This window comes from Sprattus sprattus, assembly GCF_963457725.1.
Source record: "Sprattus sprattus genome assembly, chromosome: 15".
NCBI classification, from domain to species: domain Eukaryota; kingdom Metazoa; phylum Chordata; class Actinopteri; order Clupeiformes; family Clupeidae; genus Sprattus; species Sprattus sprattus.
In genome coordinates this window covers 25948680-25965007 of record NC_137913.1, presented here as the reverse complement: position 1 = coordinate 25965007, position 16328 = coordinate 25948680, and the positions used below count along the sequence as shown (strand labels likewise).

The following is a 16328-nucleotide window of genomic DNA, read 5'->3' as shown; positions in this document are numbered from 1 at the left end:
TGTGGGGTGGGGGTAAGAAAAAAAAGACGGGGTCTGTGAGGGATTTTTGTTGTTGTCGGTGAACCTTCCAATTAACTCTCCTGAGACATGGAAAACTTTCATATTTTAATTGCGTCTGATCTGAGAGCGAGAGGGGCTCAGTAGATGAGGATGGGGAGACCCTGCTGAGACGGGGCACTCGCTCAGTCGGCTGGGATTGACAGGGGAAACCAGGCTACCTCCTGAACCCACAAACCCACCATTATCCGATCCACAGTCACTAGGTTCATGCACCAAAGGACAAACGGCAACCTACAAGAATAAGTATATTTGGTACTGGGCATATCACAGATATAAAATGGCCAACCGCTAGATGCAAGACCTATGGAAATGAACGAATGAGACATACGGCTACATTTGAATAATTAATGTATATACCTAGCTGATTAAATGTGCACGCGGTTATATTGTTGTTCTGCCCGCCATCACCTACAGCGAGGTGTACACGATTAAAAAGAATATGCTATTGGTGGCATTAATGCATAAACTGTCTATTATAACAATATAGATGTGTACATGGCGAGATTAATAAGTTCTACAAGGGACATGGGTTCACTACAATATATCTGGAAGATAAAACTGTCATGGACAGATCCAGGGTATTTTGCTATCACGTTAGTAATGGTCATGTTGGCATCACATATGCCCTGGACATTCATTGAATATGTGTGCTTTCTGTTTCAGTAAATGTGTTCGTGGATTGAAGGTGGGACTGTTTGCATGTGGGTGCAATCAATGGGTCCAATTACGTTCGGAAAGTTTAATTTCAGCTATCGTAGTGGGGAAATGTATATTGACCAGTGCACCGTAGCAATGCGTCGAGTACCTGGGTGAATATTTGGGAGTGAAGGCTGAGATATAACAACTGCAGATGCTATAACTGTTTGAAATTATCCGGAGGCCAATATTTGCAAATGTTGCCAGGAGTTTAACAACTGATGGAATGGAATGTGATCGCTGGGTGGAGGGTTCGATGTCGTCTCTGATCTGGTCCAGTAATTGAAGTATTGCGTGGCTGGTTAACCTGTACCGTCTTATGATTTGTGGTTTGCTTAACTGAAAAAGTGTTATACGAGTTGAAAAAAATATTTCTGTGCACTGTCTCTGTCTTCTTTCTTCGCCTTGCTCTTATAACTGCTGCCATATCAACGTTTTCAGACTCAATGGAAATGCGCTTCCTGGTGACGTGCTTTTATGAGGCGGAGAATTAGCCCGCAAATTAGAGACGTGCGCTCGCAAGGCAGTTTTAGTAAATACCCGGCAAAACATCATTAGGCGCACTTAACTTCTCTCCTCCCATATATTTGCGCTTCACACCCACGTTTCCACCCAGGTTTCCGTGCCCTCCCACCTGTTTGCAGTTCACACCCACAAAGCGTTAATATGCGCCTCTACTCAAATGTGCCTCCTTTGTAAATACCGTTTTATGTTTAAGACCGCTATTTTACGCCTGAAATGGGCGCAATCCTGTTAGTAAATCAGGCCCTAAATGTTCCAAAGGAAGGTGTCTGTAATAACACAATTTCAGTTCTCTTAATCCTTTCTATGCCTTATTGAAATCCTAGTCGATTCTCCATCTCATACAATTGTACGTGTGCCATGGCAGACCAAAGTGGAACACATTTAATACCGAATCTAATACCAAATGCAACCAGGAAGCCAGTTAAGGTCAGTTTTAACTTTTTTTTCAGAATAGAAGAAAAAAAATCTGTATCATCTTGCCAATCTTTGCTGAATGGCTATTAACACTCTAAGGTCCAAGGCCTTTTAGACTTTTCTAAGTTGTCTGACATGCCTTGATGTTTTTGTACATTTTGCTTAACTAAAAACATTGATGCACAAATGGAATATATGATTCTATTCTATAAGACCTCAGCAATAATATCATGTAAGTAAAAGGAATGTAGTCAAAAAAAGTTTAATTTAAATCAAATGTAAACATACCCTTGGAAAAACCTTGTTTCAGAGGTGCTCAGACGTTGTACAAAAACACATTGTAAAGATTTATTCACAAGACTTTTTATTTCTGAGCCTTGTAAACATAGGTGTTGGCTAAACACATGTTAGTTTAGCATTCAGAAAGTATGTCTTGTTTCACTACCACATATTTATAATTTCAGAGTGTCCTGTGCCATTCCTAAATCTGTGCCCCTACAAATGCATATTGATGAGTTGGTGTGAACAAAAATGTGACACCTCTCGGAAAGACAAAGGCCATATCCTAATGGCCCTAGAATGTCTTTGTGGCCCAAAACCCCCGGAGTGAATCTTGCCACACCATGACCCAATGGAGATCACTGAATCACCATCTCCTTATCATATGAATAGCTGTCATTTGCTAATGGGTGGGTCCTTAGCAGCAGAAACCCCACTCAGATACTAGAAAGTGCAACACATCAGTTCTATTCCCCTGACAAAGTGCTTATTTATTTTAAAATTTTGAACTGTATATTATATAAAAGAAAAGGGTTCAATGTTTCCGTGGTTGTTCTTTTTATGTCTCTAAGACGAAAACTCGCGGAGCACAACATTCTTTTTGACAAAAAAATTAAAATATCCCGGACGAGGGATATAGACCTTAGACAGTTAAGTTGAGTATCCAGACACACCAACAGCAAAAACCAGCCGTACAAACATCTGTGTCTGCCATTTAAAAAACGTGTCTCAAAAGAGCCAAGAACTTACACTGTGGGTTTACTTACAGAGGACATAAAATAGTGAGGTCCAGTTTCATGTCTCATTACTGCACATCCATTTAAGGTCATACCCATACACACGGTCACTCTCTCTCTCTCTTACTCTCATTCTCTCTCTCTCTGTCTCACACGCACACATACACACACACACACACACACACACACACACACACACACACACACACACACACACACACACACACACATGCAAACTCTCACTCACCCTTATTCTGCACACAATGGAGTTACAATAGGATTTAGGATGATTGGAAAACACAATAGCACAAGGAATTACACATCTTTTCCTGTGTATAACTAAAATAAAAAATGACCATACCGGGCAACTTCTCCCTTTCCTTCTTCTTCATCCTCTCTCTATTTATCATATTGCACTTTGTTCAACCCTTGACACTGTTGCACCACTGAAGAGAGAATAAGAAAACAGAAAATACTTGCCCCATGGTACACTGACCAGACTGGTGCATTTAAAGAAATTACTCAGAAACTAGAAAAAAAATAATTTTGTGAAATCAGCTTACTATTATATGATTAAAAACAATAAAAACAACCCAGGGTTTCTCTTCAACACCATTTCTACTCTAACAAAACACCACAATACAATTAAACTAACTGCTAACCTGTAGCAGTAATGACTTCATGACTTTTTTCAATAATATAATTTTTATAATAAGAGAAACAAATTCCCTGATCTCCTCATACATCATCAGCGTTTCTACTAGACCCCATGCAAAAGTACTTAAACACACACTACCCTTCTACCCTTGTCTCTGCTTTCTCCCATATAGTAGGACATTTTATCTGCAAATGTTGATGCCAGTGATAACATTGTTCCTCATAACTAAAACCTATAATTACATATACACATTCAAGGAAAATGAGCTCTGTCCTCTCACTTTGTCTCTTCCTCTCCGACCCTAGACTCTCCACTGTGGGAGGCTGCTCCAGCCTTTCCACCCAATCTGCCTGCAGAAATCTTCTTCTTACAGTTGCTCATTTCCACCAAGCTATTATGCACAAATTATACTCTGCTTATAATACAGTACATACTGTATGCCAGCATATTGATCTGTAATATAAACAAATGCCATCATTGACACAGTTTTCTGCTTCATTGATCTGCTTATCCTTGTAATAGTTACCTTATGAGGACACTGTATACCCACAAAGTGGTTCTACAACCAAGACTGTCTCTTTCCATTTTTATCTGTTAATTCAGTATATTTCATGTATATACTATCTTTTTTGTTTCATGGAATCATGAATGTATCATGTACATACAGTACTGTGCAAAAGTTTTAGGCAGGTGTGAAAAAATGCTGTAAACTAAGAATGCTTTCAAAAATGGAAGTGTTAACAGTTTATTTTCATCAATTCTTCATAAATTAACAAAATGCAGTGAAGGAACAGAAGAAAATTCTAAATTAAATCAATATTTGGTGTGACCACCCTTTGCCTTCAAAATAGCATCAATTCTTCCAGATACACTTGCGCAGTTTTTGAAGGAACTCGGCTGGTAAATTGTTCCAAAAATCTTGGAGAACTAACCACAGATCTTCTGTGGATGTAGGCTTCCTAAAATTCTTCTGTCTCTTCATGTAAACCCAGACAGACTCGATGATGTAGAGATTAGGGCTCTGTGGGGGTCATACCATCACTTGCAGGACTTTCTGTTCTTCTTTAAGCTGAAGATAGTTGTTAATGACATTGGCTGTATGTTTGGGGTTATGTTCCTGCTGCAGAATACATTTGGTGCCAATCATACGCCTCCCTGATGGTATTTCATGATGGATTAGTATCTGCCTGTATTTCTCAGCATTGAGGACACCATTCATCCTGACCAAATTTCCAACTCCACTTGCAGAAATGAAGCCCCAAACTGGAAAGGAACCTCCACCATGCTTCACTGTTGCCTGCAGACTCTCATTATTGTACCTTTCTCCAGCCCTTCGGCGAACAAACTGCCTTCTTCTACAGCCAAATATTTCTAATTTTGACTCATCAGTCCAGAGCACCTTCTGCCATGTTTCTGCACCCCAGTTTCTATGTTTTTGTGCTTAGTTCAGTCACTTGGCCCTGTTTCCTTGTCGGGGTAGAGCTTTTTGGCTGCGACTCTTCCATGAAGACCACTTCTGGCCCGACTTCCCTGGACAGTAAATGTCTGTACCTGGGTACCACTGGTTTCTGCCAGTTCTGAGCTGATGCCACTGCTTGAAATCTTCCGATTTCGAAGGTAAATAAGCTTGATGTGTTTTTCATCAGCTGCATTAAGTTTCCTTGGCTGACCACTGCGTCTACGATCCTCAACGTCTTCTTCAAAAGAGCTTGAACTGCACATTTTGAAACCCCTGTCTGCTTTGAAATCTTTGTCTGGGAGAGACCCTGCTGATGCAGTATAACTACGTTGTGTCTTGTTGCTGTGCTCAGTCTTACCATGTAAATGGATACAAAATAAACATTTATTGTTTACATTTTTCAAAGCATTCTTAGTTCATAGCATTTTTTCACACCTGCCTAAAACTTTTGCACAGTACTGTATATGTTTTTTTATCCATTTGCTTGCTCCTAATTCTTTCTCCTCCCCCCCCCCCCCCATCTCTAACTGTCTACTTTGCTGGCGCGAAAGACCCTTTTTGTGCTGAGGTTCTGCTTCCGAGGTCCTGTTAAAAGGGGGTGTTCCTTGCCCCAGCCACCTTAGTGCTTGCTTCAGGGGGGTTCAGGCTCTGGGCTCTGCAAAGTGCCTAGATACAATTGTTATTGGCACTATATAAATAAAATTGAATTGAACAATAATAACAAACAGTTATCAAAACACTAACTCTGAGATTTACAGGCGCTTGCTAATTGAAAGTAAGACAAACTGTCACCGCAGGACATCCCTGCTCAGCCTCATCTTCTTTGTAACACAGGGTTAAAGGGTAGTAGTACTGCAGAAGTGACATTCTGCAAACGGTGGATGTAAACAGAGGACTGCAAGGCTGGAGGACTTTCATTAATCAGGAAGAGCACCCAAGGCTTTATGTGCTATTAAACTGCACTGAACATGATTACTTTCAATTCAGCTAAAAACTGTGCCTTCTCTGTGATGAGCAAAGGCTTGTGAATGTGCGTGTGTGTGTGTGTTTATGTGTGTGTGTGTGTGTGTGTCTGTGTTTATGTGTCTTTCTCTCTCTCTGGCTGTGTGTGGGTGTGTGGAAAGAGAGAGAGAGAGAGAAACATACATACACATACAAACACACACACATACACACATTAACACAGACACGCACACATAAGAGTATCCACAAGGAAAGGACAGCCATAAGTACAATGGGGAATAAAATCAACACTATGAGGAGAATATAGCCAGCAGAACTGCCATTAAGGATACTGCTTTCTTCTTGGAATAACAAGAGGCAAACCCAACAGAGGGGGAAATAGACAAGCAAACACACTGAACGCATTGTTACCCCACATAGGCATGGCCATGGTCTCCAAAATTGAGGTTGATCTGCAAAATATTCTGTGCAAAATGCCCAACAGGTTTCAGCAACAAACACCCCAATCAACTGTGTTGTATTGGCAAACTCATTTTTGAAACTGTGTGAAAGTGAATTTGACCTAACTAACCACCTGAGCACATAAATAGATTAATTGCATTCACATTAACAGTTCTCTACTTAATTTGACTAAATGTACTTTTTATACTAAATTCAAGAAGATAAATTACTGTTTATGTAAGGTCATTCTTGGATTTGAGGCTTGGTTTTATTTATAATAAAAAGAAAATATATATTTATATATATATACAGCCGCGGAAAAAATTAAGAGACCACTTCAAAATTATCAGTTTCTCTGGTTTTACTATTTATTGGTATGTGTTAAAGTAAAATGTACATTTTAGTTTTATTCTATAACCTACTGGCAACATTCCTACCAAATTTCAAATAAAAATATTGTCATTTAGATCATTTATTTGCAGAAAAATGACAATTGGTCAAAATAGCAAAAAAGATGCAGTGTCTTTAGATCTCGAATAATGCAAAGAAAACAAGCTCATATTCATTTTTAAACTACACAATACTAATGCTTACACTTAGGAAGAGTTCAGAAATCAATATTTGGTGGAATAACCTTGATTTAAAATCACAACTTTCATGTGTCTTGGCATGCTCTCCACCAGTCTTTCACATTGCCGTTGGGTGACTTTATGCTACTCCTGGCGCAAGAATTCAAGCAGCTCGGCTTCTTTTCATGGCTTGTGACCATCCATCTTCCTCTTGATCACATTTCAGAGGTTTTTTATGGGATTCAGGTCTCGAAATTGGGCTGGCCATGACAGGGTCCTGATCTGGTGGTACTCCATCCACACCTTTACTGGCCTGGCTGTGTGGCATGGAGCATTGCCCTACTGGAAAAAACACTTCTCAGAGTTGGGGAACATTGTCAGAGCAAAAGGAAGCAAGTTTTTCTTCCTGGACAACGTTGTACTTTGCCTGGCTGAGGTTTGTAAAAGACCATAAGGATTGAAAAAAGCGGACTGGAGGGTCTTCTAGTTCGTCTTCTCTGATGAGTCCAATTTTCAGCTTTGCCCAACACATGGTCGTCTGATGGTTAGACGGAGACCTGGAGAGGCCTACAAGCCACAGAGTCTTGCACCTACTGTGAAATCGGACTCATCAGAGAAGACGAACTTAGAAGAACCTCCAGTCCGCTTTTTCAATCCTTATGGTCTTTTACAAACCTCAGCCAGGCAAAGTACAACGTTGTCCCGGAAGAAAAACTTGCTTCCTTTTGCTCTGACAATGTTCCCCAACTCTGAGAAGTGTTTTTTCCAGTAGGGCAATGCTCCATGCCACACAGCCAGGCCGGTAAAGGTGTGGATGGAGTACCACCAGATCAGGACCCTGTCATGGCCAGCCCAATTTCGAGACCTGAATCCCATAAAAAACCTCTGAAATGTGATCAAGAGGAAGATGGATGGTCACAAGCCATGAAAAGAAGCCGAGCTGCTTGAATTCTTGCGCCAGGAGTAGCATAAAGTCACCCAACGGCAATGTGAAAGACTGGTGGAGAGCATGCCAAGACACATGAAAGTTGTGATTTTAAATCAAGGTTATTCCACCAAATATTGATTTCTGAACTCTTCCTAAGTGTAAGCATTAGTATTGTGTAGTTTAAAAATGAATATGAGCTTGTTTTCTTTGCATTATTCGAGATCTAAAGACACTGCATCTTTTTTGCTATTTTGACCAATTGTCATTTTTCTGCAAATAAATGATCTAAATGACAATATTTTTATTTGAAATTTGGTAGGAATGTTGCCAATAGGTTATAGAATAAAACAAAAATGTACATTTTACTTTAACACATACCAATAAATAGTAAAACCAGAGAAACTGATAATTTTGAAGTGGTCTCTTAATTTTTTCCGCGGCTGTATATATATATATATATATATATATATATATATATATATATATATATATATATATATATATTTATATATATATATATAGAGAGAGTCTTTTTTAGTTACAGTAAAGCACAAAGAAGTATCAAGAAAGAAATAGCTCAAAGATAACTTTGCAGTATGTCGGAAAGATACATTCATTAAATCCATGGCATACTGTTTGATGGTCAAGAGCGGCAAGCCAATCAACAAGTAATAAAAGCCCTGCTGTCTGTCATTGCAATCTAGAACAACAGTAGGGACAATTTGGGATAACAGGAAATACCGGCCTATTATAAAGACACGAAAGGATAGGAGATAACAGTGTTAGAAAACTGAGCACTGAAACATTTGAACTGACCACAAACAGATAGACATACACACACACACACACACACACACACACACACACACACACACACACACACACACACAGGAACAAACAAAACAAACAAACAAACGTTCCTATATGTCTTATAACTGTGGACACCATTGGTAATGAACATACAAAAGAGGAACTTATCACAATAATTTAAAGAACGCATGTCTTGCTAAATTGAACTGTTTTATTGGTAATTGTTAATGTCCCTTTAGCAACCCTTAAATTCCAGATGTGGAGATGTAATGTGGCTGAGCCGAAGACCACAAGCATCTCACCATTCCCAACAAAAGCCTGGCAGGAGTTAAGCTCTGTGTTGAGCCACCAAACTAGCCTGCCATGCTCACTCATATGGTTATCATAAAGGCAAAATCATTCTTGTTTCCAAAGTTCTTCACAGTTCAGACATGCCTTGCTAGACTGGGAAACATTTATTTCAAAGCTGCAAGATTTATAAGAAGATATTAAAGTTGGGGCCGTGCATGAGGCTTTGCGAATGTGCACGTGGCATGTGATTCTGCCAAAACAGTGACCAAAATGGTTCTGCAGTAGACAGTCCTCTTCTCAAGTAATCATAGACCAGTCAGAGGTCAAAGTCACATGTGCAATAATTCTAAACATTAAGCATTTATATGATATTCAAATAAAAAGTTAGACATCTGCAAGTCCACTTATCATTTCGAATTGAGTATTATCAAATAGGGCTGTCAGTACTTTGTCTCCTTTATCAACAAAACAACAGCATTCTACAAAGATTCAGTGACATCACTGTTCTTAGACTGTAAATGCCAAATGACTTCAACATGCAGACACAGACAGAAAAGTCTGCACCCTTGCCTTTGGCTTGAGGGAAAGTAGGACAATGTCTGGCATCAGGCATGGTCTGGTCCAACATCATAAGGATGAAGAACAGAGATTTGTAAAGACTTTTGAAGGACCTCACTCAAAATATTCACAACAAGAAATATACACAAAAGAATGTGATAGATTGGCAGAGAAAGGGAAAGATAGAGATAGACTGAAAGAGAGAGAGAGATTCCATCAGTCAAATAAGAAGAGACAATGAGGGGTGTCAAATGAGAGTGAGAGTGAGCGAGAGAGAGAGAGAGAAAGAGAGAAAGGGGTTGTTTCTAAGTCTTGCCGCCACGCATGCTTAACCTTGCAGTTGTGGTGAGACGATGCTGCTTGCATATCAATGCTGAGGGGAAATATCCGAGGTGGATAACACTGCAGGAGAGGCAAGTGTTCTAGCAGCAGCAGAAACAACAGTGTTTCCTACGAAAACCACATCTGGAAGAAACACTCACTGCGTGTCATTGATTTATTACAGCGATGTTTATGTCTATAGGCAACAAAAATGATACCAAAATATTATGAAAGAATACTTTAAACCATGGTGTTATATTCTGACATACTGTGATGCACAATTGTGTCTCTTTTTCTTTCTCCCCTCCTCTGATGCGGAGCCTTTCATTTACGTTTCTGTTCTGGTTACAGGAAATTGCGATGCTGCAGGATCCTAAATGAATGGGTGTTTGGTTTCAATCCTGGCCGAGGAGTTCTGTCCACACACCACAACTACTACCACAAACAACAGCTCATGCACTAAACACTATTGAACCCTGGCCACGGAGGCATTTCTTCTGTCTGTGGCACGGCAGGGCATGGCTGCATTGCACATATTGCGACATACGCAGGCTATTATCGCCAGCCTTTTTCAACTTTACTGTAACACCGGGTTATACTTAGTTAAGACACAGTGTTTACTGACCCGGTTTCAAAGCTCTCTTATTGGCACATTTCACAGACGAATATCACACTTTCATCCTAGGAATGAAACCATCTTGTTTATGAGCCTTGTGCCAATTCAGGATTTTTGGCAATAGTTCGATGTGCAAAAGGAGGAACAGTTTGAAGGAGAACAAATACACATGTTTTTCTTAATGTCGGTCCTTCTGGGTGAACTATTCCAACTACTATTTAATGAATTGCTCCCATCCATCAGGGACAAGGGTAGATGGATAGTTTGTTCTAGTGAACAGACAGTGATAAAGGTAAAAGACTGGATATCTGAAGGATCGTTTAACAGAGATAAGATAATGCTGAACCGTCAGCAGTGAGTCCAGTGGGTCTCTCGTAGATAACAGAGCTTCTCTATCTCACCTCTTGTCTTTTGATGGACTATGTGAAAACCCTCAAGGATCATTTGTCAGATGTGTTTGTTTAAGATCCTTGCATGCTATCTGATACAATCAGTGTATCGCTGTCACATCTAAAGGGCCCTGCGGTATCCTGAATGAATGTTTAATGTAAAGTCTTCCTGGAGACATTTTCACTTTCCTGAGGCTTGAGTCCTCCAACCAGCATAAGAGGAGCTGTTCACATAAAAGAGCTGTTCGCAGCACTTCCTAGTGGGTCAAATGTGAAAAGTAGAGGCTAAGAGGCTAATAGAGTCTTCTAGGCAGAGAAAAGATATGTGTCAGAATGTGATTAAGACCATAATCACAACATTGGTCTAAGAGTACATGTGAGGACATCGCAAGCAACACAGAGCAGTTTCAGGATTCAGGCCACATGTGGGCTTTCAGATTTTGTCATTTTTTTCTGTGAATTTTTCATGGTATAATCCAAGATTAAAGGTTATATCTGTCCGAGAACAAAGCGATTTAGGTCATGGTTTGGGTCACATTGTTACAAAAATGGTGGGACAGAATTTGACTACAACTGTTACTGCACATAGTATGCTTTATCTCAAGCAGTAATAACATGGAGCCATATGCAATGTGGTCAGTCATAATGACAAAACTATAACACAAGACTTATTTGAATATGCTTCCTTGCTCTACTAGACTAAGAAACACAATGTATTGATATTATTGATCAAATGAAGAATGTTTCCATTGTACTAGACACTCATAACAGACTTTTTGCTGCTCCGATGTACATTTTAGCGATTGCCAAACTATTAAAAACAAATATAAAACTGCATATGTGATATGATATTGATCCTGGTAGAGACTTATCATCTATCAATGTGCTACCACAAAAGAATAAATGAATGAATTAAGTATATTTGATTTGTATCTAGATATCCAGACACAGCCAGAAACTCAATGTATATATCATGGACTGCAGAGAAATAATTTCATGCAGTTTTGAAAACAAATCAGAATTCCACTTTAAGACTGACATTTAGGAACCAATTTGAAATCACCCTCTGAGATTAAAAAATATCAATTACTCCTGAAACTGAACTGCTCTGGTGTCTGTGTTGACTACATGTTGGGGCACCATGCAGTATCAGTTAGAGGTAAACACAACCTTGCAACTATTCCTCTTAAACCGTAGGCACTTTCTTACTGCCTGTCAGGAACAAGAGTGGCACTCCAAATTAGCCCTGTCAGATAGCATAATCTCTCCCAGCATGCAATTCACCCACTGAAAGAACAACACTGAGTAAGCACTTCCTGACAGGTTCTGAGAGTTTTGCTAAAAAGAGAATGGCTGTGCCTCCAGCCAACCATCAGCCTGGAATAAACAGACAACAACAACAACAGTGTAGATGGCCAAGCTACTGCTCCTGAGGGAGACCGGGAATCAAACACAACCACACAAGCCTGAGTATGTTTGTGCATAATGTGCGTGTTCGTGTGCGTGTGCGTGTGTGCCTGGAGTTGCAATCCAAACAAATGCACTGCATTCACTGGCCTTAATGACATTAACATCTTACTCTTCGTTTTGCCTCCATATCATGGCCATGAAGGTTTGCTAATAAATCAGTCTGTATACAGTACATGTGTCTATTGCATTCTGATTGAGAAAGCGGATGTTGCAAGTGAACACTGATTAATATTATATTTAAACTGATTGGTCAATGCAATGAACAAGATCTATACTGGCATCATATGGCTAAGGAAATAGAATAAACATCCCACTTACTGGACACCACAATAACAGGTGGCCTAACATCTTTTCCCCTTTGCTAGCTCTACTTTAACGTTTCCACTCATATTTAGACGAAATTCCCCTTTGGTTGTCCACAGACTTATTGAGTAAAATATGTCCACTTTGAGGGACTTGCCATATTCCAATCATTCTTTGTTTTCTTGTTCATGAGAATGTTCGTCTAATGCTCATCGATACTCTTTACCACTTTACTACTGCACATTATGGTGTTGTTTTGCAGTTCAGCACAGAGAGGTGGAATAGCCAATAGCTGGAAAAGGCCTCACAGTGAGAGACATTCATGTTGACATCTGTGGATAGCTTCCTTAAGCTTCTCATTTCAATACAAGAGCCATGCAAAATTTGGGGAAATATTTGACTAGTTATATATTACAATGACAGGTGGTAGGAGTGTGAATAAGGAATCTTTCTGGATTACCCTGACGGAGCGCACAAGGGGGTGTCTATCACAGTCCTTGGGGTAATCTTGTTTACATTCATTTCGATACTACTGAAACACAAGTCGGAATCACTCTGCACACACAGCTTCATCATGTTTCATCACTACAAGTCTCTCCCTGTCTTCTGTAAGAGTACCTGTAGGACAACTTGCCCACAACTGTAACTTTGGGTTGCCAGCAAAAGGTTTATCTAAGTTAACTTCAGAAAGCACAACATAAACTGTCTCTGGCATTCAAGTAATAGCAGTAACTTTCAAGTTTTGCTCAAGATTTTGACTGCACAATTGATGCGCTCTGGAAGGAACACAGGTGGGTGACATGATGTGTGAACTATAAGATAGTGTAATTATTAGCTGTATACAATATCCAATTATCATCGAATATTATGAAAAGTCGGCTAGGTACAATTGTAACAGGTTGTTCAGGCTCTGGGCTCTGTAAAGCACCTTGAGACAATTTTAATGTTTCTGTGCTATATAAATCAAATTGAATTGAATTAAAACCTACAACTAGCAGCCTACAATTGGTTGCCCCCAGCAAGTGTAGCTACTGAAATTGGCCAGACACTTTTGCAAAAATGTGACAGCCTTGGTTTGTAAACAACTATCTCACTGGCGTTTTGAAAACACATGATGCAAAGACTACAATTTACAGAATAATACATTGCTGTTGCATTACATTTTACCTTACCACTTCAAAGTGGCATGTCACAATTGCCCTCTGTTGCTCTCAGCCACTGTTACAACTGTTCCCCACTCACTGACACTGACTGCTTTTAGAAGCAGGTTAGAGAAAAAGTAAGCCACGTGTGCTTGAATTAGTGATGTTGCATATACTGTATGTTAAAATAAACGGTGTCACTTTTGATGCTGCTGATTTTTTGCAACAAGACAAAAAGCAGGCTACATAAAAGCAAATAGTGTACCTGGTCTACCCTTTGCAAGAATAATAAAGAATTACAGAATAGTCACTAGTCTTTCTATTGTGCTAAAGGACACAAGTATGTAACATGCAGTATGCAGATTATTCTCACTTTGTTAAACAGAAAGAGAGAGAGAGAGAGATGTTTAAGATGACCAGTAGATCTTTAATTGCTGATCTAATTTCCTGCAAAATCTGTTTAACCAAATCAAGCCGCAAAGAAGAGTATGGTTTTTTCCCCGCGTGGTGCCCTTACTTAAATGTGACAATGTAACCCAAACCCAAGTCTAGGGCAGCACCTTGGCAGTGCTAACGTGGATTTGTTGTGGACCAACAGAGGAACGAAAGCCTATTTCCACAAGCATCGGAACGGAACAACTGGCACAGCGTTGGCAACACGTTAGGATACACGTAGGATTGCAAAATGCAATAACTACTTCTAAGCAAGTCTGTGAATTTGAATGAACAGCATCTACAACACACTTGGAAGACTAATAAGTGACGACTGCGGTCCTAAGAGCAGTGTGAAACATGAAAATGTCACGACATAAACAAAAGCCTAGTCTATTTTGTTCAATAGTTTTTACAACTTCTGCATTGACAGAACGTTTGTGACAGTTTTGAAAGGTGACGTTGATTCCTGTCGTATGGAATAATTTAAACACCAGGTTAACAGCTTTGCTTCTCACCAAGTAAACACATACCTGAAAAGCAGTTCAACGTAGGCTACAAGCTGTTAATAATATGGCTAAACCGCTGTTACAGACGACCTTCTCAAGATGTTACATTTACCAATGCAAGTTATTCACAAATATCAACGCATACGTCCAAAAAAAAACATTAGGACTCGCATTAACTTCAAGAGGCAAACGCTCTTCGCTTCACCAAATGCGTAGGACTGAGGCACGTTCGTGAGCTCTCTCCCAGCCGCGATATTCTCCCCCTTCCTCTCCCACATAAATAAAAACTTACTTTTCCCTGGCTTGGCTGTCGGACGGCACGCTGCTACTCTTGCCTTTGGTGTACATGCTTACAGAGAGCGCTGACGGTCACACACCTGTCAACCCATCACAGCCTCGCGAGCTACAGCCCCGTCACCATAGCGACTCCAGCAGCAGTTCTTACCATTGGCTGTCCTACATGTACAAGACGCCCATTCTTGTCGGCAAGCCCGATGACTGACAGTTGACTGACCACGCCTTCGAATATCACACACCCCTACACTACATGCACCCCATCACCCCATATCACTATGCTGGTGTGCCCGCTTGGGTGGACGCAGAAAGACGCTTGCACACACGCCTACACACACACATATGCACACGCACACACACACACAAACATACACACACACACAAGAACGCACACACACACACACCCTCCCCTGTTCTCCCTCACTCTCAGTGCAAGGGGGAATTTGAAACCGTCGGAGAAGGATTTTTAACAACTGGCTGTTCCTTTTATAGATAATCACACCAACCGAAGCAGAGTCAGGCAATTCAGGGCGCAAACAAACCACACAAAAAATTGCTTTTTCTCCCATCATGGATGTCAACATGTTAATATAGGCTACTCTGTATTATAGGTAACTTCACATTTCTGGAATGTCACAGGGATATTGACACTTCTAACACTGCAGAGAGAGGACACTATTCTATTGTTTACAATTCCAGATCATAATTATCAGTGTCATCACATTTGTTTACTTAAATGTCAGGCCCCAAATAAAATAATCAAGATGTATATAAACAAGGCTATTGGGAAATCGTTTATTTTTTCCTCAGCATTATAACATTATTGTTTGCACTTTTTAACATTAAAATCTCACCTCAATATTTAATTGGACCCTTGAGGCGTCTTTCCTCAGGGCAGCATCTTTGTAGCACACGTGTGTTTGTGTGTGTGTGTGTTGTGTGTATACTGTACTGTACGGTACTGTGTATGTATAAAATACATTTGTCTAGTACAGACAGACTGTACCATGGCATGAATTCAGGCATGACTTGACTATTTTGTCAGACATCCCCAGACTGCAGCAGAGTTTCAGCCGTGACTGGTCGCTGCTGAGCTTGCAAGGGTTAGTAATGGGAGAAATGGCTGCCGTTGACAAACAGCCCTGGTACTTTCCAAAACAAAATGGACCTCTCCTTAAAGTGACTCACACTCTCCTCTGATGAGCTATGCCATGATACCACAGCAGAGACATTCTCCTTATGGTTACAAAGCTAATTGCTGAACATTTGAAGCAAGTTCTAGAAGAGCCTTAATCAGAAGCACTAAATTAACAACCTATTATTTAAGATGTTCAGTCGTGGTCTATGCTAAAAAAAACTTTTTGTTATTAATGTTTAACAAATTATGAACATTAGATAGAGTGCATACATCCAGGGACACATACAGTTTATGAATAACTTGTTAGCTGCAAAACATTTTTGTCA

General features: G+C 40.0%; 1 protein-coding gene across 21 annotated transcripts in view; it reads right to left on the bottom strand.

Annotated features, from left to right (window-relative positions):
- ssbp2a (single stranded DNA binding protein 2a) overlaps window positions 1-14918 on the bottom strand; it is a gene marked incomplete at both ends in the record, with an annotated part of 43988 nt that extends 29070 nt beyond the window's left edge. For all 21 annotated transcript variants that reach the window (XM_080853066.1, XM_080853072.1, XM_080853081.1 and 18 more), the window contains one exon: window positions 14863-14918. In XM_080853066.1, coding sequence (XP_080709192.1) covers window positions 14863-14918 — 56 coding nt within the window. The remainder of the gene's footprint in view (window positions 1-14862) is intronic.
- Between the last annotated feature and the right edge of the window lie 1410 nt (window positions 14919-16328).